Source organism: Rhinolophus ferrumequinum, chromosome 23, assembly GCF_004115265.2.
Source record: "Rhinolophus ferrumequinum isolate MPI-CBG mRhiFer1 chromosome 23, mRhiFer1_v1.p, whole genome shotgun sequence".
Classification (NCBI taxonomy): domain Eukaryota; kingdom Metazoa; phylum Chordata; class Mammalia; order Chiroptera; family Rhinolophidae; genus Rhinolophus; species Rhinolophus ferrumequinum.
The window spans coordinates 20,976,114-20,994,602 of NC_046306.1; the positions used below are offsets into that span (position 1 = coordinate 20,976,114).

The following is an 18,489-nucleotide window of genomic DNA, read 5'->3' on the forward strand; positions in this document are numbered from 1 at the left end:
GCTTCAGACGTCACGCACGCGCACGGGTCGCTGGGCGGCCGCCGCGCAATTGCCCGCCTGTTCTAGGAGGACTACAACTCCCGGCTTGCCTGGCGACGCGGCGTCGCCGGGTAACTCGCGCCAGACGGAGCGCTTTGGGTCAGCTCCTCCGCGCGCCTGCGCCCTGGCGGGCTCTGCGCAGGCGCAGTTCCAGCGCTTGGGAGGCGAGGGCGGGGTGTCGTTCCCTTTCGCTGATGCAAGAGCCTAGTGCGGTGGTGGGAGAGGTGTCGGCAGGAGCAGTGCTGCCGCTGGGGCCTGGGGCTGACCTGTCCGACTTCCCGTCTGTGCCGAGCCCACTCAAGCCGCAGCTATGTCCGGGGACGAGGTGAGGGCCTGAGCCTGGTGCTAGGGCTAGGGACTGAGGCGGGGAGCCGAACCCATCCTAGTGTGGGAGACGGGGCCTGCGGCCTAGCGGCCGGCCGCCATGTGGGGTAACCGGGCCTAGGCGACCTGGAGCGGTAGAGCAAGCGAGGACTCCGGAGCTTCGGGGTTGGCCGCGTCCGGTTCTCTTCTGGGCGGCGGCACTCAGACCAGCGTTTCCGGAATGGATAGCAAGTTGAGTCGCTCTCCTAGAACGGCTTGAATGCCGGCTAATGCCCCAACTGAAGGAAATTGAGGCTGGCGACCCCTGCATTCTTTTCGATTTGACACTGCGTCTGTAACTCTCCTCGTTGGCCCCGGGAGTGCGGAGAGGAGCCTCCATCGGCTCCGGTGGAGCGCCCTCGTTCAAAACTTTGCAGGCTGGCTTGTCCGGGCCGGTATCCGCTCTTGTTCTCATCTCGAGCATTATTTCTTTAAAAGACCAGGGGCTGAGGGAGATAGGATGAGAGGAAAAGATTCTTCAGGCTCAAAGTGACTAACCTCGGGAAGTTTTAGGGCGGGAGTCCCTGAGCTTTCCTTAACAGCTCACAGCGACGGGAGCGGGAAGTCCGCGCTGCGAAGCTGGTTGGATCTTTTCCTACTGTCGTGCTTGTACCTCAGCAAATTTCCTCAAATCCCTTTTGATCATACTTATCCCAATTCATGTAAAATCAAACAGCTTAAAGTGAAATTTGATTTTAAGTACCGTCAGTAGGTACTGATTAACATGGTGGGGGCTACATCTTACCGGCCAGTTCTCCCCACCGAAAAAAAGCTCTTTGATTTATAACTTACTTATATAAACATTTGAGTGTTTGGCCTATAGGGCCTTGGAGAGAAGGAAGGGGGAAAATTCGAGGATTTCTCCATCTTTGGCTTTTGAGGTAGTCCCTGAAGGATCCTTAGAATTTCCTCAAGTAGTGGCAAGATCTGGTCACAGGGCAAGGGAGTGGTTAAGAAGACAAATAAGTGTACTCACAGAAAGTAGAATATTCTCCAATTAGGTTAGAGTTAATCTCTTGAAATGTAGGTAGTGGCTAATTCACAGAGAGATTTGAAGACCAAATTAAGGAATTTGGATTTATTCTGGAGGAGCCTCCAATCTCTCATTTGATTCCCACAACAACTCTGTATGGACTGTTATACCCATTTTAGTGATAAGAAAACTGAGGCTTAGAGTGTTGTATAATGCCCACGATCAAATAGTAAGTGGCTGAGCCAGTAGTAGAATTCCAGATCTATGCAGTATTTCCTCCATCTAGGTGATTAGGAGGCTCTTGCTCTCTTAGGAGAGAAACTGAGGATCTAAAGGTAGTAGGTGGTTCTTGCGTGGAGGTCATGGTAGAGTCATTGATTGCTCTGTGCTACTGTATTTCAAAAGTTCCTGAGAGTGGCAGTGTTTCACATTTTGTTTACCCATTTTCTAAGCTTTCCATAACGTACAACAAATAAAGTACCTATGTAGTGCAAGCTACTGTGGGGTGTTATTGTTATTCTGTGTGTGGCTTCTATGGTAAAGCACTCAGAAGTGTTGTAAGGGAGGTAAGAGACCTACTAGTTGCTGCAGGAGATAGAAATAGAGCCTTCAACATAGAGATTTGGGGGGCTGGAGGATTCAGTTTAGTAGTTGGATCAGGTTTTGAAGGAAGTAGAATATGAATGCATTACTGAAGGGTGAATAGGATGTTGTCAAGCAGAGATGGCAGAACCAGCATTCTAGCGTAGAACTTTTGAAAGCCAATAAAGTATTAAGCAGCTTGGCACTCTTTAGGTTTCCCATCCAACTTCATTTTATAGACAGGAAATTAGGGCCCAGAGACGTTAACTTGCCCAAGATCACAGAGCAGGTTAGTGGGTCTAGAACCCTGCCTTTGGCTTCTATTCTGGAGTCTGTGAAGGTTCTGGTTCCTCCAGTATTGTTGACTAGATAAGTATTCTTAGGCTAATCCTTAACTTCTGACTACAGATTTGTAAGGATCAAGTGAAAAATCTGTACATGGAAATGATTAAACTGCACACATTTCTTTTTAAATCTGGTAATTAAGCCAAAACTCACCAAACATAACGTCTTTAAATTTAGTGGAACCAACACGTTTTAAAAGCACTATTCTAGAAATACGGGTGCTACCCAGTAAGGAAAACTTTCCTAATCTGCAGGCATTCATTATTTTTGAGACCTTTTTTTAAAGTGATGTCAATAATCAAGAATATTGCTTATTACTAGGCCCCATTCACAAGGTGGCAGAACATCGGGTTTTCATGCAACACTAGGTAAGGTGTTTTACAAAAGAAGCTTTAAAATGAAAAAGAAGTTTCTGATTAGAAATAGAATGTATGTTGTATGAAGTTTACAAAACAGAAGAATACAAAGAGATGTCACCCAAAAATGACAACACTTGGCATTCGTTCCGTTCATCTTGCTTTTATGGGTGCTTTTGTAACTCACCTGGTGTGGTGTATCCATCAAGTTACCATCTTGGGTAAGGTATGACGGATGGGAGTAGGCTTCCAATATGAAGCACTTGGCTATTGTCTAGGTAATTTTTACTGGTATCTCTTTTTCTCACCTTCTCCAACCCAACCCACAGTGGGAAGTTGGAAATGAAAAACTGCTTTTGAAGGCTTTGTTATAGACTTAAAAAATAGCAAGAGAGTGTGGTTTTTCCGTAAAAACCTGTTTGCTCCTCAAATCCAAACTAGTTTCATAAACAAAACATTTGGAATGTGATAATTTGTTGTTACATGTGAGTGTCTTAAAAACCCATTTTTTAGGTCAAGACCAACATGGTCTTGTGAGTGGGAGGTCTCTGCTTTGGGATCCCTGGTTTCCTTGTTTTTAACTAATTTGATGGGTGGTATGAATAAAATGAGGCAATGAATATATGTCTTAAGTATCCAGAGAAAATAAAGAGATATTAACCATTTGTGTATAATTCCTGCATGTTTAATACCCTTTAGATGGCTACAACCAAACTTACCCTATAGAACTAAATACAGATTTCTTCAGAAGATAAGGCAGTTTTAACGTTGTCCTTCTGATTTCAGAATCCCTCCCATCTTTGGTCTGTCTTGCTGAATAATAGTTAAAAGAATTAATATTCCAGGGCTTTTGATACTTGAAAAAATGCAATAAATGAATTGTAAGCCCTGCCAGACAATCAAATTTATAGTGCCGGGAGTTCTGTCTGTCCTTTTGCCAAATCTCCATATCGTGGAGTGCGGATGTACTGTAGCTGTCTCCCTGGAACAGATAACAGTACTCCATGTGGGGTGGGTGACCTATGTCCCAGTAGGTCAGCAGTGGGGAACTCCGTCCTCCTGGCTATTCTCTTTAAGTTTGCCAGATTACGTTCTTCAGACTGACTGCGTCTTTAGAATTCTTCATTTATACAGTTAGATCCTTACTACGATAGGAGAGGATAACTTTGAAATGAGGCTGTATGAATTCCCAGAATGTCTTGCAGTTCCTTTATTATTGGGTGAGGATGATAACTGCCCTGCCTTATTACAGACCATAGTTTGGTTTCAGTGTATCTCAGGTTCCTTAATGTACTTAGGACATAAAGAAATTTAAACTAACTTAAGCAATTTGGGGATTTTTTTTTTTTTTTTGGAGAGTTTCATGGTACATCTTGGATATTAGATCACCCCGAGACGATGAGATTTCACTGATAGGAATCGAGATATACTATGCTTTGTGAACTGTAAACCATTACATAAATTATGATAATAATTGAATTCAATCAATTGGGCTCCAGTTCTTTTGTTTTAAACACTTCAATACATTATCACAACAGATCATTGGGCAAAGTGCTGGATTTAAGCATGGTAGAGTTTGGACCAACATTGGTAAGCGGCTTAGAGAAAAATACTTGGGATTTGAATCCAATTTTGTTTGACTCACTCTTTCCACACTACTGGCATCTGCCATATATGTTGTTTAAACTATTATGTCTAAAATAACTATCTGTTTTTTTCCTAAGATAGTCTACAGGAAGTTATAAATTAGTTTTTCACTTATTCTCTAGTGGACATTAGCTAAAAATAACTTAAGAAAACTTTTAATGTTCCAGAAACCAAAAAGAGTGAAAGATTGTATAGAAGTTTCTCTTACTCAGATAAGAGATTTGCCATATGAAGGTTGCTGATGTATTTCTTTAAAGGTTTGTCTGAATTTCCAGATAAGTTTAAAAAAAAATTATTAGGTCAAGTCTTCTGGTGTAGCCACCCCAGGTTGCCAACGTTAAATAAAACATGTACGAGTATAACCTGCCTAGGTATTGGTTTTCTCATCCATAAAGTAAGGGGTGTAGCATAGGTTGTTGCTAAGGTCCCTTCCCTAAATTCCATGATTTATTCATCATTTGCTCGTGGAACTGAAAATGAAGTTGCTATTATATTTTGTGATAATTTACAAATTGAAAGGCGGGTATACATGTTGAAGGATCACTTCCCCTGTTGCCACCCCCACCGTGTTTAATAGTGTAAGGAAGGTTGATTGAATTTTTTTTAAATCCTTTTTTGGTACTTTAATGCATCAGATAGTCTTAAGAGTTTGCCTTTTGCGGATACAGTATGTTTGGAATGTGACCATCATTAAAAACAATCACTTGGTCCCTTTTAAACAGATGATTTTTGATCCTACTATGAGCAAGAAGAAAAAGAAGAAGAAGAAGCCTTTCATGTTAGATGAGGAAGGGGATGCCCAGACAGAAGAAACCCAGCCCTCAGAAACGAAAGAAGTGGAGCCAGAGCCAACTGAGGACAAAGATGTAGAAGCTGATGAAGAGGACAGTAGGAAAAAAGGTGAGCGGTAGACGGGAGAGAGTCGGTTTTCCTGGGAGGCAGGGTTCTCTCCCGTTGATGTTTTGGATTTTGTGCATACAGTGACCTCACAGCCTGACAGGCTGTTCCAGGGAAGTTGAGGACATCAGCGTCTGTGTGCACTGGACCTTGTCAGATTTCTGATATTGTCCCACTGACTCCACAAGTGGCAGTGGTGACAAAACCTTGTCATTCCAGGGCTGGTTTTCCAGTTTAACTTGTCAGGTCTCTTCTCCAATTTTAATGGTGGTTGTATTTGAGTGTAGGCAGAAAGAAATAGGACCAAGAAAGTCAGTTTGTGTCTTAGCAAATATGAAAATGTATAGAAGAGATTAAAATTACAATGTAAATGTTTCGGTTTAGGCATCAGCATTAGTTATTGACTCTTGTGCTCTAACATAGATACCATTTCACTGTTGAAAATAAATTATTCAGTAAATATAATGTCTGTTTATAATTCTGTTTATAATGCCTGTTTAAAAATATAAGACACTGCTGGGAATAGAGAAGAACTGGAATTCATTGATCATCTCCCATGTGCTAAGCATCTTACATGTTTAAAATAAACTTGGAAAGGAAGTCATTCTTGAAATGAAACAAAATAAATTCATAAATATCTTCTTGAAAAACTTTGTAGCAGAGGGATCCCAAAATATTCCAGGTGTATAACAGGACAGAACAAATGGAAAACTTATGGAACAGAACTCATTACTCACTAATGGTGGACAAAATTTCATTTTATCCATATTGTAGCCTTATTTAATGAATATGAAATACTTTATAAGGCCTTTCCTTGGTTGATTCAATAACATGTTGAGCTAGATCCTAGAATTTAGGTGTAAGTCATAGTATCTAGTAGGGAGATAGATAAGCAAGCCGGTAAGTACCTCTGTTGGGGTAACAGAAGGTACTGTTGAAGCACCTGAGGGGCACCTAATCCAATTAGGGGAAAGGAGGAATAGGCTTAGAGAAGGCTTCTTGGTGGAAGTAACTTCTAACGAAGATCCTATGAGATGAAGGTAAGTGCTATGTGGGAGGGCCCGTGGGAAGGCTTGGAGGTGAGAGACTACACACTCTGCACGAAGAAGGGAAGTAGTTCAGTTGGGCTGGAACCAGGGATTAAGGTGTGGGACATGAGATGGTAGATAGAAGTGGAGGGATAAAGCTGGAGAGCCTTGGAAATTGTGTTAGAACCCTGACTGTGTGTTGGAATAATGAGACATGTTACGATCAGATAAATAAATATTCTTAACACAGTCCCCTAACCAGATTTTTCCTACAAAGCTTTGAGTTGATCTGCCATTGTGTTTCTCAGAACCATAACTTTTGTGGTTGTGGAACCCACTGTACTAATTAATACCTGATCTCTCTATTCTGGTGACTTGATTAATTAATAGCTGAAATGTTGGTTTAACTCATAATTTGATGCTTTGCCTTCTGATATGTGTTAATAATTGAATCCAGTTATCTTTTTTTAGATGCTTCTGACGATCTAGATGACTTGAACTTCTTTAATCAAAAGAAAAAGAAGAAAAAAACAAAAAAGATATTTGATATTGATGAAGCTGAAGAAGGTGTCAAGGTAGTATTGCTTTCTTATTGAAGGTAAAATTTGACCTCTTGAAAGGTTGCTAAATGGCTGTTTCTCCCTCTGTCTCATCACTTACTAGCTTTGCTTTTGTTAAGTACGTATCGTATCGTGTTTCCACAAAAGTAAGACCTAGCCGGACCATCAACTTTAATACGTCTTTTGGAGCAAAAATTAGTATGAGACCCGGTCTTATTTTAATATAAGTACCAGTCCATTGACTTTTGCTCCAAAAGACGCATTAGAGCTGATGGTCCGGCTAGGTCTTAACTTTTAGGGAAACACAGTAATCACAGCTATTATGGTCATTTTTTGGGTATTGTATCTGACTACATATTTTAAAGGAGCTAATGGTTCAAAGGAATGTAAATTAGGTTTTATACATTGTATTGTGTGCCTTTAAAATGTTTACAAAATGCCCCTTTTCATTAAGCATACTGAGATTGGCTGAGGGGGGAGATATTTCTGTAAGTAAGAAATCCTGTGAAGCAAATATTCTTCTAGTTTCTTCTGTTAAACTTTTGGTAGCATGTTGAAGATACACGGCCCCGGCCTGTGGTGGTTGGTGACTGATGATCTTATGGCCCATAGGAGACAGAGCATTAAGGCTGGTTTTATGGAGTTCTCTGATCTTATGGGTTGTCTTATTACTGAATTGATTACCAATACAAGTATCTCAAAATTGAACGAGTAGAGAGATGGGTGGGGAGGTAGGTAAATGAGTGGATGGATGTAGGAAGGAGCTGTAAGTCTGTCCTTCCCTTACTTAAGAGCTACCATTTTAAAGACCCTGTCCAGGACTCTTGAGCAGAACTCAGCATCTGTTTGTAAAACCCAGGATAATAGCAATTTTCTGTATACACAGAGAAGGAGCAAAAGTTGAGAACACACAGATGCACTAAGTGTCCTATTTTGTGTCTTCTACCCAAATTTTTCTTTAGTAAATAGTTTTATTTGTTCAAACTCAAGTAAACAAGGTGTATCCCACATATAGCGGGAAATGTATGCAATAATTCATTGAGTTTTGGAAACTCTCACAATTTTGATGACCTAGTTAATTCAGCAAATATGTAGTGGTGATTACAGTGAGTCAGGCATTGTGTGCTAATTGCAAAGGTACTGAAATGAATCAGATGTTTTTCCTGTTTCAGAGGTTATGTTAGTTAAGGGATAAGTTAGTCCTTTAGAACAGGATGATTTTACCTGGATTTATCTTATTTTTTCCCCTGGTTGGGGATTCTGTTCTCTTCCTACTATTGCAGGGAAGTTGAGAAGGAAAAATGTTTAAATTATACTGAACAAGTGAGGTTTAAATATCCTGAGTAACAAAGTGACACACCGGAGATATGCCACAGAGAGTCTTGGTTAACAAGGTTTTTTGGTTGATTCCTCTAATAGCCTTTGTCGTGAAGGGTCACTTATGAGCTCCACTCTTATTAAGTGCTTGTATACTTTTTTCTCTGCTATTAAAGTCATAACATAAGACATTATTACAAATACCCTTATCAGACAAGTCATGGACATTAATTAAAAGCTGAAGTGTTTTTAAGATCTTGGGTTACTCTCCCATCTGAATTTTCAGACCATCACCGGGCTTTTGACAAATCTTGAAAAATACTTTGTGCTAGTGTCTGCCTTTCACTGGGTCTTAGCCTCGGTTTGGAACTAGATCTTACTGGGATAAAATAAATAATAGTATAGGATAAGAAGTTGACTGGTGTGTGCTAATTTATATTCAGCATATCTGAGTTTCTCATTTATTGACTGTCATCTTTGAGACTAGGTCAATACCTAGTTTTTTGATTGCGTGTTATCCAGCTAATACGAATAGGCTGATGAAATCTTTGATGGCCAAAAGTGGGCACTAAGACTATACAGTTGGATTTGGGATCTAAAAGTTGGGCTTTGTTTACTCCCAGCTGTTCTAACTTTTCTGCTGATAAGATTTCTCAAATGTTTATAGCCATTGTCGGACTAGTTCAGGATGTAGGCACACAAAAATAGATATTGATAGGTAATGTTGACAGCATATTTCAGGGGAGGGAGGTGTGTAAACTGATGAAAGGAGGGAGGAATTAGAAGGCTAGAGACAAACACTGGCCCTTTCTGCTCTTCTGGGAGTGAGGGAGTTACGACTCATTTCTGGGCTGTGATGTGCCCTGTTTGCATCCATGACTATAGCAACTAAACTTGGGATCAACCTTTACCTTGTCTCCATCCATTCATCACATGATCCTAATTCTCCATGGGTTCTGCCTTTTCCCTCTTTCATGATGTCATCTATTGAAGTGATGCTTCGCAGTCTGGTGCCAAGCTGATTGTGGTATAATAAAAAATAAATATTTAGTCTTTGTCTCTGTCCTGGCATACAGCGCCTAAAACCCTTGGAATCTCCGCAGTGATCAAAGTATCTTTTGAGATGACTGGTGGCTGGGAGTTCCTGAATAGCTTCAGCACAGGGGCTGGTGGTCAGAAAGATCAAGCCATGATTAGAATTTTCACATACATCCCCCTCACCCTCGGGGGAAAGGGTTGGAGATAGAGTTCAGTCACAGTGGCCAATGGTTTAATCAGTCATGCCTGCATGATGAAGCCTCCATAAAATCCCCTAAATGGTGGGGTTTGGAGAGTTTCGGGGTTGGTGAACAAATCAGGGTGTCAGGAAAGTAGGGTACTTGGAGAGGGCACGGAAGCGCTGCACCTGCCCTCCTCCCCTCTCCTTGCTTTGTGCATCTCTTCCATTTGGCTGTTCTGTGTTGCATCCTTTATTATAAACTGAGTTAAGTATTTTCCTGAGCTCTGAGTCATTCTAGCAAATTATTAAACCTTGTGGGGAGGGTGTTGTGGGAACTGCTGAATCTGTAACCAAGTCAGATATAAGTGTGAGTAACCTGGGGACCCTATACTTTTGACTGGCCTCTGAAGTAAGGAGAGTCTTGTGGGACTGAGCCCTTAAACCTGTGGAGTTTGTCACTGACTATACGTAGTAGCAGAATTGAATTGACCTGTACTTCACCAAGTTCGTGTCAGAGTGTTGAACCGATGTGGAAAAACACCATGTATTTGGTATCAGGCGGAAGAAAAACCCTCCTACTGACTGCATCAGACTACTTAGAAACTTCTTTAAAATACTCCTGACCCCTGTTCCTACTAAAGATTGTCAATCAGAAGATCTAAGAATCTTTTAAAAGTTTCCCAGGTGATTCTGATAGTGGCCTGGTTTGGAAACATGGACAATAATTTTATGATTCCAAGGCTGATGGATAAAAGAAAGGAAAAGATCCCACACAAAACTGTTTTTTGTTTTGTTTTGTTTTGTTTTTACAAAACTATCTTTGAAGAATTTCCAGTTTAAATGACAGAGACTCTGAGTCATTTGTGCTCACCTGTGACATTTCTTGTATGTAACTACAGTTTTGAATAACTAATTTTTTTTCCCTTTAAAAGGATATCAGCCCATGTCATTTAAAAAAAAAAAATGGTCCTAGTATCAAAATGTTGATACTCTTATCTCAAACTCTTAGGATCTTAAGATTGAAAGTGATGTTCAAGAACCAGCTGAACCAGAGGATGACCTTGACATTATGCTTGGCAATAAAAAGAAGAAAAAGAAGAATGTCAAGTTCCCAGATGAGGATGAAATTCTAGAGAAAGATGAAGGTAATATTGGGGGCTCAGCAGCTCGTTTCTAGGTTACTCAAACCTTTGGCCTAGGTCTTTTTGACAGGTGGATTCCTTTCTATTTTTTCTTGTGCCTTATTTCCACTGCCTGATAATGGAAGCTAACAGGAGTTAGTATCTAACAATAATAGCAGTTAAAGATTTCCTGGGGGAAGATTTGGCAATTGTGATTTCATTAAATCATACAGATTCAGCGATTGGGAAAATTATTGTAACTGAATTTTAAATAATGTTTAAAAAATTTTAAATATTTTGTTAAAAGTGCTGTTTTATTAGTTTCTAAATGCTATAGCGTCTTTAAAAATCTTGACTTTAGTCAGCAGATGGGGTTTTATGGATGTGGATGTTTCTTAAGTGCTTCAAAACAGTAGGATGTTTTTTCCTCTAATTATCCCAGTGCATTATTTTATCTTGTTTTTGTTAAATCAAGTGTGTGTCTGTGTTGCCACAAATTCCTAGAGAGGTCTCTGTTAAAGGGTTATGAAAATCGTAGCATCCCTGTCTTTAAGGGATAAGAGGCTGTTTGTGAACCGTGATGCCTTACGCTTGGGGGTGTTGTGAATGCAGTTCTGGGAGAGAAGACAAATGTCTTCGAAGCTTTCATTTCTCTAGATCTGCCTCTACCCCTCATTCTTACAGTCTTTGTTAATCTGTAGCTTTAGAAGATGAAGACAGCAAAAAAGATGATGGTATCTCATTCAGTAACCAGACAGGCCCTGCTTGGGCAGGCTCAGAAAGAGACTACACATATGAGGAGGTAAGACAAATTCTGTTATGAAAAGGGGCTGAGCTGTTCACTGGAACTCAAAAAAAAGCAAGATAAATATAAATGTTCCCTGAATTGGAAGGGCCATTGAACTACAGATTGATAGTGAAACAGACCGAGAGGTCACACAGCCAGTTCGTAGTATTGCCTGATGCCCGCATAGGGGGCAGCCTGCCCAGAGGGTGGCAGTCATGGTACTCACTGATCCCATCTGAATCCATGAACTTCTAAGGACATGGAGCCCCCTGGAATGGGGGTAGGGGCGGCAGTGGGAAGAGGAAGTGGCTGATTCAGGGCCAGGAAGTCAAGTTTGCTTGTTTGGGCTTTCCTGAATCTTACTTTTCATTGTATCATATACTCTCCCATAGAAACAGCAGAATTAGTAGGGGCTCGTTCATTCATTTAATTTTTAACAAGGAATTGCTGAGCTTCCATAATGGACCAGATCCTCGTTGAGAATTGAGTCCTGCTCTCAAGGAGCTCCCAGAACATGTAGTAAAAAGTGAAGTTTGCTTGGCTTAAAGGTAAAGCAAAGTGACTTAGGTGGGAACTTGATACTCCTGCTATTAATAAGAATGTACATGAATACCATTTTATCTCTATAGCTACTGAATCGAGTGTTCAACATCATGAGGGAAAAGAATCCAGATATGGTTGCTGGAGAGAAAAGGAAATTTGTCATGAAACCTCCACAGGTCGTCCGAGTAGGAACCAAGAAAACGTCTTTTGTCAATTTTACAGATATTTGTAAACTGTAAGTTGGTTAATGGAGAGTCATCATCCCAAATACCAGATTCTCAGTGGAGTTTATGTTAAAGGTCCTTATTGTGGACTTTATTGCAAGTAGAAAGAGAATGCACAGCTGTCAGGGTTGGGTTAAGGGAAGTCAGTTCAAGTCCATCAGTTCTTTCTACTCATAGGTCTCAGGGCTTGTTTTATCAGGTATCCAGAGGTGAGAGAAGCCAACTCATGCTGATGCATGAGAGTTTATCCTCACCAGATGGAATAAAGAGTGAGGAGGCTGATTGTAACCCCCAGAGCGGGAGCCTGGGAAGCCCAGGGAGGCAGAAAAGCCATCAGATTGGGATGGGCCTGCCAAGCAAGTGCAAGCAGTGAGCTCTGGGAAAGCAGCTAAATTTGGTGTGCCTCTTCCTTGGATGGTCATTGCCAAGACACAGTCAAAGAGATTTCAGCTTTCTTGATTACCATCACATTCTGTGCCTGCCTGTATCACCCCTAGGTCACTGCCTGGGCCTGGCTCTTCTCAGCTCCTCAGCTATACCTTTTCTGGCAGGTTCCTTAGGGCCACTGACCTTACCTACTATACTTCAATTTCATAAGTGATAATGCTTGTTGCAGATAAAAGAGAAAAAATGGTAAACAAAAAGAGAAAATAATCACTAAAAATGCTACCACCCAGAGATACACCACTTTTTTTCATTGCTTATAGGCATTACTTTAGACTTTTTGCGGATGAGAACAGTATATGCTTATTATAGAAAAATTAGAAAATATAGACATGCTTAAAAAAAAAGAAAAATCACCTGAAAGTCCACCATTAAGAGATAGGAAATCATAGTTTAATATTATGTGTAGCTAGTTTTATGCATATCAATATTTTAAAATAAGGCATCATACTAATTTTTAACCTGTTTTTCTCTTAATATACTGTGAAACATTTACTTACCATTAAATTATAAATGTTTACAGTAGCTACACAACATATTCTAACAGTTTTTGAGTTATACATGGTTGTTTCCAGATTTTTATTATCAGAAGCAAAGCTTTGGGGGACATCTTTATCTGTGTATCTTGGCAGTAACTCTCAGAATAGAGCTTTAGGGCAAAAATTCCCAAAATGCAATTGCTGAGTCCAAAGGAATATCAGATATTTTTATGCCAAACGTTGGTAAATTGCTTTCCAACAAAACTTGTACCAGTTTATACTCCCACTAGCAATGTAGGAGCTTACTCGTTTCATTATGTTTTCACCAACCTTCACTCGTTACGTTTGGGTGGGGGGAAAACTGTCTTTAAAATTGTAATAGTATCTGGTTGTTTATTGAAACAAGTTTAAACAATGCCAAGTAAGTTATAGTTAAGTTAAAAAGTGAAAATACTGAATGGCTTTGCTTTGGATTTGTTGTCTCCGTTTTGTATGTTTTTTTGTTTTTTTATGGAGACCTGTCATATTCTAAAAGCAAGATAGAAGAGATGTACCATAATTTATTAACCACTCCCGGGTTGGTGAATATTTAAGCTCTTTTCAACTTTTCTGTTATTATGCTACCATGAAATACTTCTCTATATATTCATTTTTTTAAATGAAAATTTTTCCAGTAGAAAATATATAGGAATTAGCATCACAAACACCCAAATATCGTATTGCTTAGGTTTGGTGTATTTTGACATTTTGACACATTTTGCTTCTGATCTTTAAGAGGGTTTTACAGTTATACAATTAAAGGCATCTTTGTATCTCTCTCACCTTCCTTCCCAGAAAAACATGTTATCCTCCAAAGTTGTTTACCTTTCCTGTCCATGTTTCTAGACATTTACTCATATGTATACCTTCATAAATAACATGTAATATTATTGTATGGGCTTTAAAATGTAAATAAATTATATATATATATATATATATATATATATATATATATATATATATATATATCTTTATTTCAGTGTTTGATGCACTGTGCACTAAAATTCACCAAATAGCTGAGTAATCACAGATTAAAACAGTGAACAGGATGATTTTTTTAGAAGTTTGGTTAGATTTTCATGGAAGATAAGGTTTATATGTTCCACTTTCTTTTTAGATTACATCGTCAGCCGAAACATCTCCTCGCATTTTTATTGGCTGAATTGGGTACAAGGTAAGAAACTAGATTCATATTTATATAGTTAGTTTTCCTAGACATTTCATGATTTCTCTCAACTTGAAAAGAATATATAAACACTTAGAAAAAACATGTACCTGATTATCAGAGGAACTTTAGGCCAGTGAAGGAGGAAAATCAGCTCATTTCTGTGGGAGAGCTTGGCTGCATGAGAATAGAGAACAGAATAACAGTAGGTCCTCTGAACAGGCCTGCAGGCGTGCCAGCATGAGTGCCGTGGCACTGCCGTATTTAGAGTTTCCTGTCAATTGGAATTCTTGGGTCTTTTTATGGAGCAAATATTAGATTTCAGAGGAAGCCATTTTCTTAGGTCAAAAATTATTTCCTAAATCGTTAATAGGCCATTGATGAAATACAGCTTGTAAGTTGCTGAATGGCACAGGAGAAACATTGAAAGAGGGATCCATAGTTAGTTACTTCCCTGTCTTCAGGGCTTACCTATTGAAGGCACTGAGCCAGTCCATCCCCATTCAGGAAGGCCAGGATCCCATGGAGTTTTGACCCTAAGTGCTAGGAAGCCAAATGTCCCTTTAAAAATAAGTACTCTCTTCCCTGATTAATTATAGAAAATAAAAAGGCATTCAAGGAGCAAGGGGGAAAAAATAAGTAGTGTAGACTCAGGGTATAATAATGATGACCAACATATAGGAGCACCTGCTGTGTGCCAGCTCTGTGCCCTGCACTTCTTTGGGGACCATCTCAGTCTTTACAGTAGCACTATGTGCTGTTAGTAGAAACACATATTACCCATCTTAAAGATCTGGAAACAGGTTCAGTGAAGGAAGTTGTAGTTGGTCACATAGCTAGTTAATGGCACAGTCAATATGCAAAGTCAGGTCTGCCTGTCTCAGAAGCTTGAGCTCTTAAAAGGCTTCATCCTGTGCCTTGCTGGCAGTACAGAGATAACTTAAGGTATTGTTTTTCTTCCTACGCTTAAAACTCAGTTTGTAGGGATTGACTACACTTGCTATGGAGTTGAGTGATTTAATTGACCAGTGGTAGATATATAGGCTCTGTTGTAGAAGAATTGTTTTAAATGTAAATGTGTTACAATCATTGTTTATTTTTAACTTGCATAAACTAATGAAGGAGTAAAAGCTAGGAGTGTTTTTCCTACTTCTCAAAATAATTCAGTTTTTGTAGAGGTAGGATAAATTATAACAAGTTGTAACCAGTAAACTTAAGGTCAGTGGGCTAAATAGAGGGTTGTTGAGAAAATTTATTTTGACAGTGAATGAAAAAAAAATTCCTGCACCAAGCATTGGAATCACCATAACCTGGAGATTTAGGGTTACAGCCCATGGAAGCTGAGAATCATAGGAGAGGTTCTTGCAAGTCAGTTTTATAGTAAGATACAGAACAAATGTAAATTTAATGCTACCTGGCTGAATTTTGTTTCACTTTGTGATTTGTAATTTTTAACAAATAATATCTAGCCCAGAACTTTTGTTTCTTTTCAAAAAGTGTCTCTTTAAGCACCATTGACGCTATGTGGTTTGTGATTTCAACTGTACTGGGTGGGGGGGGCAGTGATTAAGAATTGTATAGAGGTACATTTCACACATTCATTTAAATGTACAATTCAGTGGTTTTTAATGTTCACATTAGTTGAACAACTATCATGACAATCAGTTTTAAGAGTTTTATCAACTAACCGAATCAAAATATTTGGTGCTTAAAATTTTTAAAGATATCTGTAGCTCCTTATTTTTATATTTATAGTTCCCATCACTACTTTGCATATGGTATACATTCAGTAAAGTGTGTTTTTCCTTGTTGGATGAATGGGCCATCACACACTAGGAATCAGTTTGTTTCAGACTTAAATTTAGTTACAAATCTGATTTGTTGCTGGAGATTTAATTAGTTGAAATTGGATTTACTGTTAGAAAATAATGGGTAGGCCATCAGGTACCAACTACTTAATTAAAAATTTTGAGAAACCAGGTAGTATAGCACTGTTTCTAGAACTTATCCTGTGCCATTGAATATATCTTAATTTCATTAAATGTAAAGGTCTTGGAATTTGGTCCCTTACAGGAAAAAATAGTGAGATATTTTTGTTTTCTTTCATAGTGGTTCTATAGATGGTAATAACCAACTTGTAATCAAAGGAAGATTCCAACAGAAACAGATAGAAAATGTTTTGAGAAGATATATCAGTAAGTGTATAATTTTAACACATGACTCTGAAATGTTCTCATTGGCTGTATTATTTTGGGGAGAGCTATTGGTTTGTAATGGAGCTGGAAAGGCTGACCTTAAAAGATGAGGGAAAATGATAGTGATGGGGAGGTGAGGCGGGGGGAGGGGGGCATGGCAGCTAATTAGGGGTGTGGGGAGAGGGGTTTGTCTTTCCTAAGAAGGCCCAGCTAATTAAGGCTGCTGGTTGGTTCCAGCTGAAGGCCAAGCAAGTCGTAGAAAATATGTCTGCATTCAAGCTTAGCCTGCTTTTATCTTCCTAATCACTTAAAACTGGCAGGTCTCTTACTATACCACCTAGGAAAGCTAATAAGCTCTGAGTGGCTCTCCTGTAGAAGAACCAGTAGGCATTTGGCAAGTGTTCCTGCCTCCTTGGACATTTGGAGTCTTGTTTTTTGAACCTTTGGTTTGGTACCTGAAGCATTAGGTACTAAACACAGCAGACAGCTTGTGTTTCCTTACCATACAAATAGTTCAGCTATAAACTTACCAATAAGTTTAGCTAAGCTTCCTTGGTCTGGGTGCCAGGCTGGGCTTATGGAGTTCAGTGTATACGTGCTTCAGAGGGAAGAAACTTCTGGCTTAGTGTAGCCACCAGGTAATTCTGTATGTTTCTCTTCCTGCAGAGGAATATGTCACCTGTCACACGTGCCGATCACCCGACACAATCCTGCAAAAGGACACCCGACTGTATTTCTTACAGTGTGAAACTTGTCATTCTCGATGCTCTGTTGCCAGCATCAAAACCGGCTTCCAGGCTGTCACAGGCAAGCGAGCACAGCTCCGTGCCAAAGCTAACTAATTTGCTAATCACCACTGATTTTGCAAAGTGTGTTGTGGAGATATGGCTGGACAGGTTTACCATCAGAGTGAATATACATTATATTAAAAACAAGATAGAAAAACTGCCAAGCTCTTTGGCGTGCAGCTGGTCTGAAATCCTTGCAAGATGCCGATGCTCAAGCTGTTGACATACTCCCATGCCTACTTTAACAACTGTCAGAGAAACATGATGGGTAAGGCGGTGCTTTTTTAAAATCGTTCATAGACTTCTGTAAAATGCAAGATAAATTAAAGTTATTATAACAGTGATTCTTTCAATTTGGTTTGTCCTTCAGTTTCTTTTCTATAAAAATTGTGCTTAATGAATTCAACAAAACAGTTTGTGCCTGGGCTCTGGCGAGGTTTCTGCATCCTTGTCCTGAGAAACTGGACACTGTCATGACAGGGGCTTCAGCTGGGAAGCCATTTTCCTCTCCGCTTCTCTTGAGATACATAAGTAGACAGCTTCACATTGAGAGGGTGGTTGGAGCAGGAAATCTGGGAGGACAGCCTGTTTTCGGTGTCCAGGGACGATGATATGTATTTGAATTCTTTACGTGAGGATTATTGCTACTACCTCACTGCCAAGTCCTCCAGCTGTCACATGAGGGAATACAAGGTGCTAGGTACCCTCCCTCAGAATTTTCTTATTGGCCACTAAGGGACTCTTAGAAATATAGCTTTGAAGTATGTCTTGTAACTGGCATACTGATTGAAAACCCTAGTTGTATATCTGTTGGCAAGTAAGAGATGTGGCATTGTATAGTACAGAGAACTCTTCTGAGAGTCTAAACCATGATACTAGAGGAAGTTTTTCTTTTTCCTCCCCAACTTGTTCTGGGTTTGAAAAGGCCCACCACAAATGCTTTTCTATTTTCTGTATTAAAGTATCTTGAATGTGACCATGAGAAACCAAGAGGTGATGCTGTCTGTGTGGTGCTTCTGGTGCCTCCAGTTCTGCCTTCTGAGAGGAATTGGCTGAAAGGCTATTTCTCCACTGAGACGGGAGAAAGATCATCTTATGTGTCTGTGGTGATCTGCCTTGTACACACTTGCAGTATAAGAGCATAACATTGCTCCTTGCTTGTTGCAAGACTAATCCTAAGCAGCCCAGGAGCAGTCACTCATTCAGCCCTGAATGTCTTGACCATGTTGTTTTTAATCACTGTGACCCTTAATTTTAAAGTACAAGCCAAGTGTAAAACACCTTGGCCATGAAGTAATGGAGGGAGCAGAGCATTCCTTCAACCTAGTAGGTCCTGAGGGGACCACACACTGGCTGAGCTGCCACCACTGCCCTGATG

At 39.8% G+C, this 18,489-nt stretch overlaps 1 protein-coding gene across 1 annotated transcript; it reads left to right on the top strand.

The window, feature by feature from the left end:
• The first annotated feature begins 211 nt into the window (after nt 1-211).
• On the top strand, nt 212-17,464 carry EIF2S2 (eukaryotic translation initiation factor 2 subunit beta). Its single transcript, XM_033095101.1, has 9 exons — nt 212-364; nt 5,028-5,205; nt 6,702-6,805; nt 10,336-10,471; nt 11,149-11,249; nt 11,864-12,012; nt 14,081-14,137; nt 16,238-16,323; nt 16,990-17,464. Exons 1-9 carry the CDS (start codon nt 350-352, stop codon nt 17,163-17,165), a joined length of 1,002 nt encoding a protein of 333 aa, XP_032950992.1. The 5' UTR covers nt 212-349; the 3' UTR covers nt 17,166-17,464.
• Nucleotides 17,465-18,489: the final 1,025 nt, after the last annotated feature.